Here is a 15309-nt window from a genome sequence, read left to right as displayed (position 1 = left end):
GGATCTGGGGCGGTTCCCTTGACCCCAAAATGGGACTTTGGGTTTTCCGAGCCCCCCAGACGGATCTGGGGGGGTTCCCTTGACCCCAAATGGGACTTTATGGTTTCCGAGCCCCCCAAACAGATCTGGGGGGGGGGGTTCCCTGGACCCCAAAATGGGACTTTGGGGTTTCTGAGCCCCCCAAATGAATCTGCGGGGTTTCTGAGCCCCCCAAACGGATCTGGGGGGGTTCCCTTGACCCCAAAATGGGACTTTGGGGTTCCTGAGCCCCCCAAACGGATCTGGGGGGGTTCCCAGCCCCCCAGACGGCTCCGTAGGGTCCCCCGAGCCCCCCAGCGGGGCGCGCAGGGCCACTCACGCTGCCGAAGTACTTGTCGAGCAGCTCGACGTAGCGGTGGATGAGCTCCAGTGTGATCAGCTCGTTGTCCTGCCCCTCGATGGCGCAGCAGAAGTAGAGGCTGGCGTACCTGGGGGGGGGGCACGGGGGGCTGGGGGAGCGCCGCCGGGGGGGGGGGGGGCGCGGGGGGATGGGGGGGAGTGGGGGGGGGATGGGGGAAACGGGGAGGGTGTGGGGGAATAGGGGGAAGGGGGGAAATGGGGGGGTGTGGGGGAAATGTGGGGGGTGGGGGGATGGGGGGTGTGTGGGTGGGTGTGGGGGAAACGGGGGAGATGGGGGAATGGGGGATGTGGGGGAATGGGGGTGTGTGGGGGAATGTGGGGAGTGGGGGAAATGGGGGGGCGTCGGGGAATGGGGGGGTATGGGGGAAATGGGGGGACGCGGGGGATATAGGGAAATGGGGGGGTGTGGGGGAAAGGGGGGAGATGGGGGAAATTGGGGGGGGTGAGGGGAATGGGGGGGTGTGGGGGATATGGGGGGAATGGGAGCGTATGGGGAGGATGTGGGGGGAAGGGGGAATATGGGGGAAACGGGGGATATGGGAGAATGGGGGGGGTGGGGGAAATGGGGGGATACAGGGGGAACGGGGGAAATGGGGGGGATATGGGGTAAAGGGGGAAATTGGGGGGGATATGGGGGAATGGGAGGATATAGGGGAAATTGCGGGGGTGGGGGGAATGGGGGAGATTGGGGAAATGGGGGGGATACGGGGGAATGGGGGGGGTGGGGGAAATGGAGGTATGTGGGGGAAAGGGGGGATATAGGGGAAATTGGGGGGGGTGGGGGGAATGGGGGGATATGGGGGAATGGGGGGAAATGGGGGGAAGTGGGGGAGTGCAATGGGGCCAGGGGCAATGGGGCCGGGGGCAACGGGGCCAAAGGCTGTGGGGCCCGATCAATGGGGCTCAATGGAAGCCAATGGGGCCAGATACAATGGGGCCAGAGTCTATGGGGCACAACCGATGGGGCTGGAGGCTATGGGGCCAAGCCAATGGGGCTCAATGGAAGCAATGGGGCCAGACACAATGGGGCCGAGCCAACGGGGTTGGATGCTATGGGGCCAAGCCAATGGGGCTGAAGGCAACGGGGCCAGAGGTTATGGGGCCAAGCCAATGAGGTTGGGGGCTTATGGGGCCAAGCCAATGGGGCTGGATGCAATGGGGCCAAGCCAGTGGGGTTGGAGGCTATGGGGCCAGAGGCTATGGGGCCAAGCCAAGAGGGCTAGAGGCTATGGGGCTGGATGCAATGGGGCCAAGCCAACGGGGCCAGAGGCTATGGGGCCAGAGGCTATGGGGCCAAGCCAATGGGGCAGGACACAATGGGGTTGGATGCAATGGGGCCAAGCTGATGGGGCTGGAGCCTATGGGGCCAAGCCAATGGGGACAGAGGTGATGGGGCCAAGCCAATGGGGCTGGGTGCAATGGGGCTGGATGCAATGGAGCCAAGCCAATAGGGCTGGAGGCTATGGGGCCAAGCCAATGAGCTTGGAGGCTACGGGGCCAAGCCAATGGGGCCAAGCCAATGGTGTTGGATGCAGTGGGGCCAGACGCAATGGGGCCAAGCCAATGGGGACGGAGGCTACGGGGTCAAGCCAATGGGTCCAAGCCAATGGGGTCGGAGGCAATGGGGTTGGAGGCTATGGGGCCAGAGGCTATGGGGCCAAGCCAATGGGGCTGGATGCAATGGGGCCAAGCCAATGGGTTCGGAACGGAGGCTATGGGGCCAAACCAGTGGGGCTGGATGCAATGGGGCCAAGCCAATGGGTTCGGAGGCTATAGTGCCAAGCCAATGAGGTTGGAGGCTACGGGGCCAAGCCAATGGGGCCAGATGCAATGGGGCTGGATGCAATGGAGCCAGAGGCTATGGGGCCAAGCCAATGGGGCTGGATGCAATGGGGCCAAGCCAATGGGGTTGGAGGCTATGGGGTTGGAGGCTATGGGGCCAAGCCAATGGGGCTGGACGCAATAGGGCCAAGCCAATGGGGTTGGAGGCAATGGGTCCAAGCCAATGGGGCCGGCCGCAATGGGGCCAAGCCAATGGGGTTGGAGGCTATGGGGTTGGAGGCTATGGGGCCAAGCCAATGGGGCTGGACGCAATAGGGCCAAGCCAATGGGGTCGGAGGCAATGGGTCCAAGCCAATGGGGCCGGCTGCAATGGGGCCAAACCCCGGGGTCCAAACCCCGGGGCGCCGCCACCCCCCCCCCCGTCGCCTCCCCCGCGCGCCCCCCACCTCTTGTAGACCACCTTGAGGTCGCGCCACTCGAGGAAGCTGCACATCTTGGGCTTGCGCGCCAGCACCAGCTGCATCAGCTCGCGCACCAGCTTCCGCTTGTCGCGCTCGGCCGTGGCCAGGAACCACTTCTGCAGGCGCAGCTTGCCCTGCCGGCTGAACAGCAGCATGAAGCGCATCTGCGGGCGGCACGCGGGTTAGAGGGCGGGGGAGGGGGGGGTGGGGTCCGGGCGGGGGGGATTTGGGGTGTGGGGCGGGGATTTGGGGGGGTTGTGGGGCGGGGGGTGGGGGGTACGGGGGAGATATGGGGCTGGGATGGGGGGATATGGGGGGATTTGGGGGGGATACAGGGGGATTTGGGGTGTGGGGTGGGGATTTGGGGGGTTATGGGGTGGGGGGTGGGGGTATGGGGGAGATATGGGGCTGGGATGGGGGGATATGGGGGGATTTGGGGGGGATACAGGGGGATTTGGGGTGTGGGGTGGGGATTTGGGGGGTTATGGGGTGGGGGGTGGGGGTATGGGGGAGATATGGGGCTGGGATGGAGGGATATGGGGGGATTTGGGGGGACTTGGGGTGTGGGGCGGGGGTATGGGGGAGTTGTGGGGCGGGGGGTGGGGGTACGGGGGAGATATGGGGCTGGGACAGGGGGATATGGAGGGATTCGGGGGGATTTGGGGGGATATGGGGAGATTTGGGGGGGTTGTGGGGCGGGGGGTGGGGGTACGGGGAAGATATGGGGCTGGGATGGGGAGATATGGGGGGATATAGGGGGGATATGGGGCTGGGATGGGGGGATATGGGGGGATTTGGGGGGGATACAGGGGCATTTGGGGTGTGGGGTGGGGATTTGGGGGGTTATGGGGTGGGGGGTGGGGGTACGGGGGAGATATGGGGCTGGGATGGGGGGATATGGGGGGATTTGGGGGGATATGGGGCTGGGATGGGGGCATGGGGCAAGATATGGGGTTGGGATGGGGGTATGGGGCAGGATATGGGGCTGGGATGGGGAGATATAGGAGATATGGGGGGATATAGGAGGATATGGGGCTGGGATGGGGGATATGGGGGGATTTGGGGTGTGGGGTGGGGGTATGGGGGGATTATGGGGCGGAGGGTGGGGGTACGGGGGAGATATGGGGGGATTTGGGGGGATATAGGGCTGGGATGAAGGGATATGGGGAGATATGGGGGGATGGGGTGGGGATTAGGGGGGGTTATGGTGCGGGGGGTGGGGGTACGGGGGAGATATGGGGCTGGGATGGGGGGACATGGGGGGATTTGGGGGGATATGGGGGGGTTGTGGGGCAGGGGATGGGGGTACAGGGGAGATATGGGGCTGCGATGGGGAGACATGGGGGGATTTGGGGGGATATGGGGCTGGAATGGGGGGATATGGGGGGATTTGGGGGGCTTTTGGGGTGGGAGGTGGGGGTATGGGGTATATGGTGGGCTATGGGGGGCTATGGGGTGTGGGGTGGGGGTATGGGGTGGGATATGGGGCTGGGATGGGGATAGAGGGAGGGATTGGGGGGATATGGGGTGTGGGGTGGGGGTAGGGGGGAGATATGGGGGGATTTGGGGGGCTTTCGGGGTGGGGGTGGGGGTGTGGGGGGAAGATATGGGGCTGGGATAGGGGGATATGGGGGGATATGGGGTGCGGAGTGAGGGTATGGGGGTATATGGGGGCTATGGGGGGCTATGGGGTGTGGGTTGGGGGTGTGGGGGGGGATATGGGGGTGGGATATGGGGCTGGGATGGGGGGATATGGGGGGATATGGGGCGTGGGGGGGAGAAATGTGGGGCTGGGCTGGGGATACGGGGGGTTACGGGGGGTTACGGGGCGGGCTGTGGGGTGGGAACGGGGGCTATGGGGGGGCTACGGGGCTGCGATGGGGGGCTACGGGGTGGGGGCTATGGGGGGATACGGGGGGTTTTGGGGGGTTTTGGGGCGGGGGGGGGGGGGGCTGTGGGGTGGGGGCGGGGCCGTGGGGCCGGGGAGAGAGGTGTTGTACCCCCCCCTTCCACGTGACCCCCCCTTCACGTGACCTCCCCCCTTCCCACGTGACCTCCACCCGCCCACGTGACCCCCCCTCCCGCCCGATGCCCCCCCCCCCCTTCCCGCCGCCTCAGCCCCGGCCCCGGGGCCGCTCACCATGGCGCCGCTTCCGGTCCCCCCCCGCTCGGTTCCGCTTCCGGTCCCCTCCCCCGCTTCCGCTTCCGGTGGGCTCGGCAGCCGCCGCCGCCGCCGCCGCCGCTCTCCGCCGCCGCCGCGCCGGGCCCGGGCTCACCGCGCATGCGCCGCTTCCGGGAGGGGCGGGGCCCGCTGCCATGGCAACGGGGCGGGGCTGGGAGGGGGAGGACGGAGCCGTTGCCCCAGCAACGGGCCCACAGCGGGGCGGGGCTGAGGCTCCGTAGCAACGGTTGCCAAGGGGCGGGGCTTGTTGCCACGGCAGCGCCCGCGCTGTCGCCATGGCAACCGGACAGAGGCCGGGGCGGGCCTGGGCCCACATCCATGGGGCCTGGACCCACATCTATGGGGCTGAGACCCCCCAGACCCACACCTATGGGGCACAAACCCCTCCCAGACCCACATTTATGGGGTCTGGACCCACATCCATGGGGCACAAACCCCTCCCAGACCCAAATCTATGGGGCCAAAACCCCCCAGGCCGAAATCTTTTGGGCCGAGACCCCTCAGACCCAAATCTATGGGGCACAAACCCCTCCCAGACCCAAATCTATGGTGCCAAGACCCCCCAGACCCACGTCCATGGGGCCTAGACCCACATCCATGGGGCACAAACCCCTCCCAGACCCACACCTATGGGGATGAGACCCCCCCAGACCCAAATCTAAGGGGCCGAGACCCCTCAGACCCACATCCATGGGGCACAAACCCCTCCCAGACCCACATCTATGGGACTGAGAGCCCCCAAACCCAAATCTATGGGGCCGAGACCCCCCAGACCCATGTTCATGGGGCCTAGACCCCCACCCATGGGGCACAAACCCTTCCCGGACCCAAATCTATGGGGCTAAGAGCCCCAGACCCAAATCAATGGAGCCAAGACACCCCAGATCTCCATTTATGGAGCACAAATCCCTCTCAGACCCACATCTATGGGGTCGAGACCCAAATCTATGGGGCCGAGACCCCCTGAAATCCACCTTTCCGCAAATTGGGGTGGTTGGAGCCCGGCTTCCTCCCCGCGAGATCCCGGCCTCAACCATCCCGCGGTCGCTGCAGCCGAGGTCTCCAGCTCGTCCCTCCTCACCCCGTCGGCTCCTCCGCCACCCGCGCGGTGGAGAAACATCTCGAGATGGTGATCGTGGTCATCGACGCCCTGCAGGAACCTTCTGGACGGTTTGTGCCTCGCTGTTTGGTCTTCCCAGCAGGTATCGGGGTGGTTGAAGTCCTCCAGGAGAACCAGGGAGACCAAGAGGCTGCTTGGAGCTGTCTGAAGAAGGCTTCATCTCCTCCTCTTCCTCATCTGGTGGCCGTGGTATCAACAGTGGATGTCTGCCCTTTAATCCATACCCACGAGCTTTCAGTCTCCGGGAGGAACCAGAAACAATTTGGGAAGACCTGGCCGGGAGCGGAGAAGATCTGAGAGGACGCAACCGTGTCTGGAAGGGACCTGGGAAGACCCAAGAATCGATCCAGGAAGACCTGGCAGTGGTTGAAAATGGTCTGAGAAGACCCAACGGTGGTTGGAATCGATCTTGGAGGACCCAGCGATCATTGGAAATGAACTTGGAAGACCCAATGGTGGTTGGAACTGACCTGGGAAGACCTGGCCATGGTTGAAAATGGTCTGAGAAGACCCAATGGTGGTTGGAATCGATCTTGGAGGACCCAACAATGGATGGAATCGATCCCAGGGGACACAATGATGTTTGGAATCAATCTGGGAGGACCCGAAGATGGTTGGAATTGATCTTAGGGGACCCAACGATGGTTGGAAATGATCTTGGAGGACCCAGTGGTGGTTGAAAGTGATCTTGGAAGACCTGACCATGGCTGAAAATGGTCTGAGAAGACCCAGCGATGGTTGGAAACAATCTTGGAGGATCCAGCTATCATTGGAAATGATCCTGGAGGACCCAACCATAGTTGGAATCGATCTTGGAGAACCTAACGATGGTTGGAAACAATCTCATGGGACCCAACCATGGTTGGAAATGATCTTGGAGGAAACAAGCATTGTTAGAATCGATCTGGGAAAACCTGGCCATGGTTGAAAATGGTCTGAAAAGACCCAACAATGTTTGGAATTGATCTTGGGGAACCCAGTCATGATTGGAAGTGATCTTGGAGGCCCCAACGATGGTAGGAATCAATCTGAGAAGACCCAACGATGGTTGGAATCGAAATTAGAAGACCCAACGATGGTTGGAATGATCTTGGAGGACCCAGCAATGACTGGAATTGATCTTTGGGGACACAACAATGGTTGGAAATGATCTTGGGGGACACAAAGATGGTTGGAATCGATCTTGGAGAAACCAACGATGGTTGGACACGACCTGGGAAGACCCCACAATGGCTGGAATCAACCTACCATCCCCCAACCCCAACCCCCACTTCCCAATTTGGGTCAGATTCACCCCAAAAAGGAACAAACACCCCCTCCCCGGGACACCGCGATACCCCTAGAGCAGCGATAACGGGGAGGGGAACATCGCGGTTGTCCCTGATAACGGGGAGGGGACCGTCACGTTTGTCCCCACGGTCACGGTACCCACGATTGGTCCGGGCACAGCCCGTCCCCCAACCACCACCCGGGGATGAGCAGCTCCTCCCCGCAGAGGGGCAAAGTTCCCCACTGCCACTCCTGTCCCAGGCATGCCTCCGCACCGGGATGCTGCTGGCAGCGCCGCAGGGCTGGGGGGCACCAAGATGGGGTCTTGCACCCGGGCCTTCCTCCTCCTCTTCCTCCTCCTCTTCCGCGGGGATGTGGCAGGTGAGTGGAGCCCGGCCAGGGGGCACCAAAATGCAGATGGGGGGGCGGGAGGAGGCGTCCTCCCCTGGGGCATCTCCTTGGGGTGTGCTGGGGAGGCTGAGGGGGGAATTGGCCTCCACGGCCTGAGGTGGCACCGTCCTGGTGGGGACAGGGATTGGACATTGGGGAAGGGGACAGGGACAAGGACAGGGATAGGGACACTCCACAGCCCCATGCCCCGCGATGATGGCACTGACGAGAGCCAGCGGAGGCCAAAATTGGGGCAAGGCCACAAATCGGGGCAGTGTAGACGATGAATTGGGAGCGGTGGAGGCCAGAATTGGGACAGCGGAGGCCAGAACTGGGACAGGGGAGGCCATGAACTTGGGCAGAAGAGACCACAAATTGGGACAGCAGAGGCCACGTCCTCTCATGCAGCCTCTGCCCCACCCATCCCACAGATGTGTGAACGGGAACAGGACAAGGGGCAGATGAAAGCGAAAGTGAGGGAGAGGCCGGGGGAGGGGTGTGGTGGGAAGGCCAGGGGCGAGGCCGGAGGGTACAAAGAAGAAAGGTGCGGGACAGGGCGGCCGCCACAAAGCACAAAGCCTCCAAAGGTGCTGACGACAGCCACAGGATTAACTCCAGATTTCTCATCTCAATAGCAAGGAATACTGTGATATTTCTGGACGACGAAGGAAATTTCTCCGGTGAAACCTCCATACCGCTGGTCTCCACAGAAATGTCTCCCTACACAGACACGTCTTCCTACACAGAAATGGCCTCCGGGCTCTCCCCCACCACTGAAGAAACCTCATCTGGTGACACCCCCACACCACTGACCTCTACCAGTTCAGGAACCTCTTTCCCTGCCTCAGCCACCACTGGGCCAGTTACCACCAGTACAGCCCCAGTGACCACCACCACCTCCCTAACCACCACCACTTCCCCAACAACCACAACCACCACCCCAACCACCACCATGACCACTGTTCCTGCAGGTCAGCCTCCTCCTCTTTCCCATCCTCCCTCCTCTCACCCTCCTCCCTCCTCCCAGGCCTCCATTGCTGCACCTCGCCCCCATCCTCCCCGGGGTCTCCTTGCAGGACCCCCACCCCTGGGTGCCCCCTGACCTCCACTCTCCCCACAGTGGTCTGCCAGAACGGAGGCACCTACGATGGTGTCAAGTGCCTCTGCCTCTCCGACTTCTACGGCCCCTTGTGCGAGTTCTTCAGCGACTCCATCACCACCGAGATCCGTAAGTGCGGCCTCCCCGTGGCCCTGGCCCTCCACCCAGCCCCGCCCCCCCCCCCCGTGCTCAGCCCCCTCCTGCCTCCTGCAGCCATCGAGGGGACGATCGTGGCCAACGTGGAGCTGGTGGTGACCATCACCAACTTCGACTACACGGAGGAGTTGCAGGACCTCCGCTCGGAGGCCTATGAAAGCTTTGCGAGGCATTTCCGGCAGGAGGTGAGGCCGGGGTGTGCAAGGGGAGGCTGGGAGCACGAGGGGAGGCCAGGCTACATGATGGGAGGTTGGAATGCAATGGGAAGCTGGGAACAGGAGGGGAGGCTGGGCTGCGTGATGGGAGGCTGGGAGTACAAGGGGAGACCAGGAGCACAAGGGGAGACCAGGCTGTGCGAGAGGAGGCTGAGAGCACAAAGGGAGGCGGGGAGCTCAAAGGGAGGCCGGGAGCATGAGGGGAGGCCTGGAGCATAAGAGGAGGCTGGGCTACATGAGGGGAGGCTGGATTCTGTGAGGGGAGGCTAGGAGCGAGAGGGGAGGCTGGACTGCAATGAGGGAAGGTTGGGCTGGGAGCACGATGGGAGGCCAGGCCGCGTGAGGGGAGACGGGGCTGTGCGAGGGGAGACCAGGAACATGAGAGGAGTTTGGGAGCACGAGGGAAGGCCGGGCACCACAAGGGGAGGCTGGGCTGCACTGGACCCGTCCTCACAGCGCCCCTCACCCTGGCAGATGGCCAAGATTTACGGCTCCGTGCCCGGCTACGAGGGTGTGAAGATCCTCCGCATTGTGCCAGCAGCCTCCAGCAGGCGGGGAGCCTGGGTGCGCAGGGCCGGGGGAGACTCCGTGTCCTCCCCCGTGGGCACCGGCCTCGAGGTGGAGCATGAGGTCATCTTCAGAACCACCGCCAGCCCCAACCTGACTGAGGAGTTCCAGAACAAGACTCAGGAGCTGGTGCAGAAGCTTCAGGAGACTGTCAAAAGCCAGGGCGACTGCGGGCACGACTCCTGTGGGTGTTGCGTCCTCCTCCTCACCCCCCAACCCCTCAGGGAGGCCCTGGGGAAGGGTCCCTGACAGCCTCTCTCTCCCTGCAGCCGTTGTCTGCATTGCGGTGTCATCCAGCCCCATCATCAAGAACATGACACAGTCCTCTTCGTTTGACGGTGAGGCCCGGGTGGCCAGGGTGCTCCCATGAACCCTCATGAACCCCCCGAGTCCCCTATGCACCCCACCAACCCCTACGCACCCCACCGCCCAATTTGACCCCCTCCCGTGCCCCCTCCTCAGCACTGTGCCAGCAGCGGGCGCCCGTTGGCTACCAGGACTACTACTTCGCGCAGAACACGAGCAGCACCATCCGCTGCATCACCAACTGCACGGCCAACACACCCGGCACCATTGACTGCCACCATGGCGAGTGCCGCGTCACCCGCACCGGGCCACAGTGCTTGTGAGTGCCACCATGCATCCCTCTGTGCCCACCCCCTTGCCCCCTGGGAGCACCGGGCCCAACTGTTCCTTGTCCCTGTTCCTTGTCCCTGCAGCTGCCGGGATGAATCGCTCTACTGGTACACGGGCACCCAGTGCTCCGGGCGCGTCAGCAAGGTGGCCACCGGGCTGGGGGTGGTGGTCACGGTGCTGCTCGTCGCCTGCGTTGTCCTTGCTGTGCTGCTGGTGATACGGAAGAAGGGCAGGAAGAGGTAGAGGGGCAGGGATTGTTGGTGTGGATTGGATTAGGTTGGTTGGGTTGGGGTGGTTGGTTTGGGGTAGCTGGGTTGGGGTGTTTTGCGTTTGCTGGGGTGGGGTGGTTTGGATTGGGTTTAGTTGGGTTGGATGGTTTGGGGTCTTTTGGGTTGGTTGGGGTGGTTTGGGGTGGTTGGGTTGGATTGAGTTGGGTTGAATTGGGTTGGTTGTGTCGAGTTGGTTGAGTTGGGGTTTTTAGGTTCGGTTGGGGGTCTTGGGTTTGGAGCAGGGTCGTTGGTTGGTACGTACTCTTGGGGTCTTCTGGTTCTGGAGATGTGGGTTCAGGGTCTTCTAGTCGAGAGCAGGGTTGAATGTGGGCTCGGGGGCTCATGGTGGACACCTGGGTCTGCGGTCTTCTGGTTCAGAGTAGAGCTGGTGATGGACACGTGAGTCTGGGGTCTTCCAGCTGGCAACTGGAATGGAGGGGGGGACGTGCGCTTGGGGTCTTCCATTGGAGAGCGGGGTTGGTGACGGACTCGTGGGCTGGTGGCAGACACCTGGGCTTGGTTGGGGTTCAGAACGGGGTTGTTGGCGGACATCTGGGCAGGCTGGGGGGGGGGCACAGCCCCCTCCTCTGTCCTCCTGCCCCCTCCGAGCCCCCTGGTGCTGCCCCCCAGGAACACTTCGGCCACCATTGAGGAGAACTGGTACGAGAACGATGACGGCACCTGGACAGCATCCGATGGCTTCGTCCTCAAGAACAAAAACGCCACCGACCCAGGTCGGGAGGGCTCGGGGGGGCAGCAGTAGGGGGGGGGGGGGGGAACATGACCATGGCTGCTCCCCCAGCCCCCACCGCTCACCCCATCACCCCCCACCCATGTCCCCAACAGGCGGCAGCCTACAGAGCTTCACGGCCTCGTTGGAACGGGTGAACACTGACATCCCGGTGGGTGCCCCCAAGACCCGTCCCCCCCCTGCACCCACCCACCACCCCGCAGCCCCCCAGAACCCATCTCACCTCTGTCGCCTTCTCCTTTCTCTCCATCCCCCCAGATGCAGATCGCCAGACCCGCACTGCGACCCCAGTTGTGACCCAGGTACTGTGAGATGTGGGGCAGGGGAATGTGGGGTGGGAACAAAGGGTGTGGGGCTGGGGTGGGGTCAGGGGGATGTGGGGCAGAGCGCTGTGGGGCGGGGGGATGTGGAAGCCAAGAATCTTCTCAATGATTCTCCTCCAAGGTCTTCGCTGGCTCCTCCTCACCTCATTGCCCACCAGGACCTCCAGGACCTTCTTAACGATGCTGCTTCCAAAGCCATCGTTGGCTCCTGCTCACCGCGGTGCCCACGGGAGTAATCTGGGAAGAAGCAGATGGGGCTGAGAACAATTTGGGAAGACTCGGCCAGGAGCCAACCTGGAGAGACCCAACCGGGGAGACCCAGCCATGGCTGGAAATGCTCTTGGAAGACCTAACCATGGCTCAAAATGCTCTTGTAAGACCCAACCATGCCTTGAAATGTTCTTGGAACCCCAACGACGGCTCAAAATGCTCTTGAAAGACCCAACCATGGCTCAGAATACTCTTGGAAGACCCAACTATGTCTGGAAATGCTCCTGGAAGACCCAATGATGGCTGGAAATGCTCTTTGAAGGCCCAACCACGGCTGGAAGCAATCTGTAGGAACCTGGCAGAGCTGGAAGCGGCCCAGGACAGCCCAGCAGTGACTGGAAATGGGTTAGGCAGGACCCTGGCATGTGTTTTTGCTCAGCGAGGAGGAGGAAAGACCTGTGTTTGCAGATCCTGGCAGTGGGGGACAGGACTCCCGGCCAGGGTCTTCCCATTCCACTTAGGGGTGGGTAATCCCAATAAAAATTCTGTGCATCCCAACAAAAATTCTGCTGTTGCCTCCGGCCCCATACCAGCCGTGGTCACAAGGGATGTTGGGTCCGGGGTGGGAACTGGCCAACCACGGTCCCCTTGTGGCTGCAGCTGCTGGGGTCCATCTGGGTCCTTCTGGGGGGTCTTCAGCAGTGCCGGGAGCCATCAGAACCCACAAATCCCCAGCTCCCGGTCCCAAATTTGGGTCAGACTCACCCCAAATCTCCCTAGCCCTACAGGTCCTAGAAGGTCCCCAAATGCCCCCAGCCCTACAGGTCCTGGCAGCTCCCTGGGCACCAGTAAAGCCTCATGGGATGATGACAGGGACGAGGGATGTTGGGGACGGGGGATATGGCAGACGGAGATGGGGGGCACCAGGAATGGGGATGGACACCAACAAAAGGGTTGACACCGAAGATGGGGGGACACCAAGGATGGAGATGGGGGACACCAGGGATGAGGGGACATCACTGATGGGGTTGGGAGATGAAAAGGATGTGGATGTGCTCCCAAATTGCTCCAAATGCCTCAAAAATGGACACAAATTGCCCCAAAGTGAGCACAAAACACACCTAAATGTCCCCATACATCCCCAAACAGCCCCCAAATGTCCCAAAACAGACCTGAAATGGCCCCAGAGTGGACCCCAAGACAGCCCCAGAATAGAAAAGCCCCAAAGTGCCCCAGAACGGCCCCAAGCAGCCTGAAGATTGGACCTGGAATTGACCTGAAAAAGAAAACAAACATCAAAATATTTCCAAATGGCTCCAAATGCCCCCAAACCACAGAATCACAGAACCATCTTGGTTGGAAGAGACCTCCAAGATCACCGAGTCCAACCTCTGACCTAGCACTAACAAGTCCTCCACTAAACCACATCGCTACTCGAGGTGTGGCCTCACCAGAGCCGAGCACAGGGGGCCAATCACTTCCCTAGCCCTGCTGGCCACACTGCTTCTTATACAAGCCAGGATGCTGTTGGCCTTCTTGGCCACCTGAGCACACTGCGATGGTTGGAATCGAAATTAGAGGACCCAAAGACGGTTGGAAATGACCTTGGACAACCCAGCGATGGTTGGAATTGATCTTGGGAACCCGACGATGATTGGAATCAATCTTGGAGAACCCAATGATGGTTGGACACGACCTGGGAAGACCCCACGATGGCTGGAATCAACCTATCATCCCCCAACCCTAGCCCCCAGTCCCCAAATTGGGTCAGATTCACCCCAAAAAAGAAGAAACACCCCCTCCCCATGACACCATGACACCCCCAGGGTGGTGATACCGGGGAGGGGGCCGTCGTGGTTGTCCCTGATATCGGGGAGGGGACCGTCACGTTTGTCCCCAGGGTCACGGTGCCCACGACTGGTCTGGGCATGGCCGCACCCCCCCCAAAACACCGCCTGCCCTGGGAATACGCGGCTCCTCCCCGCAGAGGGGCAAAGTTCCCCACTGCCACTCCTGCCCCAGGCATGGCTCCGCACCGAAATGCTGCTGGTGGCACTGGGGGGCTGGGGGGCACCATGATGGGGTCTTGCACCCGGGCCTTCCTCCTCCTCTTCCTCCTCCTCCTCTACGGGGTTGCAGCGGGTGAGTGGAGCCCAACCAAGGCACAACGAAACGGAGATGTCGGGGGTGGGAGGGGGTGGCCTCCCCTGGGGCATCTCCTTGGGGTGCGTTGGGGAGCCTGAGGGGGGAATTGGCCTCCACGGCCTGAGGTGGCACCGTCCTGGTGGGGATGAGGACAGGGACGTTGCGTAGGGGGTTGGGGACACTGGGGAGGGAGACAGGGACATTGGGGAGGGGAACGAGGACAAGGACAGGGATGGGGACACTCCACAGCCCCCCACCCCGCGCTGATGGCACTGATGAGTGGCCAGTGGAGGCCAAAATTGGGGCAGAGGAGGACACAAATCAGGGCAGTGTAGACGATGAATTGGGGGCAGTGGAGGCCAGAACTGGGGCATCAGAGGCCAGAATTGGGGCAGTTGAGGCCAGAATTGGGACAGCGGATGCCAGGAACTTGGGCAGAAGAGTCCAAAAATTGTGACACTGGAGGACACTTCCTCCCATCCAGCCTCCGCCCCACCTGTCCCATGGATGTGTTAACGGGAACAGGACAAGGGTCAGATGAAAGCGAAAGTGGGGGAGAGGCCGGGATGGGAACAGACACGGGCGAGGCCGGAGGGTACAAAGGGGAAAGGTGCGGAATGGGGCGGTCTCAAAGCAAAGCCGAGTGATGCGGCCTCTACATCAATAGGAACCACCAAAGATGGGACGGAGAGCAGGAATGGGGTCCAAACCAAGTCCTCCACGAGTGGCGAAAGAACCGGGACCAGCTCCAGCACCACCTCAACCACCCCCAGCTCCACCTCCAGCAGTCCCAGCACCACCTTGACCACCCCCAGCACCACCTCCAGCAGTCCCAGCACCACCTCGACCACCCCCAGCACCACCTCCAGCACCATCTTGACCACCCACAGCACCACCTCCAGCAGTCCCAGCACCATCTTGACCACCCCCAGAACCACCTCCAGCAGTTCCAGCACCATCTCCAGCACCACCTCGACCACCCCTAGCACCACCTCCAGCAGTCCCAGCACCATCTCCAGTAGTCCCAGCACCACGCCCAGCAGCACCATCTCCAGCAGTCCCAGCACCACCTCCAGCAGTCCCAGCACCACCTCGACCATCCCCAGAACCCGATCCAGCACCATCTCAACCACCTCCAGCACCATCTCGACCACCCCCAGCACCACCTCCAGCAGTCCCAGCACCATCTCCAGCACCACCTCGACCATGCCCAGCACCACCTCCAGCAGTCCCAGCACCACCTCCAGAAGTCCCAGCGTCACCTCGACCATCCCCAGAACCAGATCCAGCACCATCTCGACCACCCCCAGCACCACCTCCAGCAGTCCCAGCACC

General features: G+C 62.1%; 2 protein-coding genes across 2 annotated transcripts; one reads left to right on the top strand and one right to left on the bottom strand.

Annotated features, from left to right (window-relative positions):
- Positions 1-82: 82 nt before the first annotated feature.
- Positions 83-4941, bottom strand: LOC308184579 (AP-1 complex subunit sigma-1A-like). The gene is made up of 3 exons (XM_080571781.1): positions 4783-4941; positions 2628-2806; positions 83-467 (listed from the first exon to the last, which is right to left on the bottom strand). The coding sequence occupies exons 1-3, from the start codon at positions 4783-4785 to the stop codon at positions 98-100; spliced, it is 552 nt and encodes a 183-aa protein (XP_080427907.1). The 5' UTR covers positions 4786-4941; the 3' UTR covers positions 83-97.
- A 2589-nt stretch (positions 4942-7530) lies between these two features.
- LOC308184588 (mucin-17-like) lies at positions 7531-11308 on the top strand (the record flags this gene model as incomplete). Its single annotated transcript, XM_080571790.1, has 8 exons — positions 7531-7594; positions 8724-8831; positions 8916-9043; positions 9548-9824; positions 9910-9978; positions 10103-10265; positions 10360-10515; positions 11176-11308. The coding sequence occupies 8 exons, from the start codon at positions 7531-7533 to the stop codon at positions 11306-11308; spliced, it is 1098 nt and encodes a 365-aa protein (XP_080427916.1).
- Positions 11309-15309: the final 4001 nt, after the last annotated feature.

The sequence above is a fragment of the Anser brachyrhynchus genome (assembly GCF_964034855.1).
Source record: "Anser brachyrhynchus genome assembly, chromosome: 37".
NCBI classification, from domain to species: Eukaryota; Metazoa; Chordata; class Aves; order Anseriformes; family Anatidae; genus Anser; species Anser brachyrhynchus.
This window is presented reverse-complemented; position numbering and strand designations above follow the sequence as displayed.

Bases quoted from the DNA above. Each gene is read 5' to 3' on its own strand.
- LOC308184579 (XM_080571781.1), bottom strand. The intron at 468-2,627 runs GTGGGGGGCGCG...CCCCCCCCCCAG, and splicing joins CTCAAGGTGGTCTACAAGAG to GTACGCCAGCCTCTACTTCT.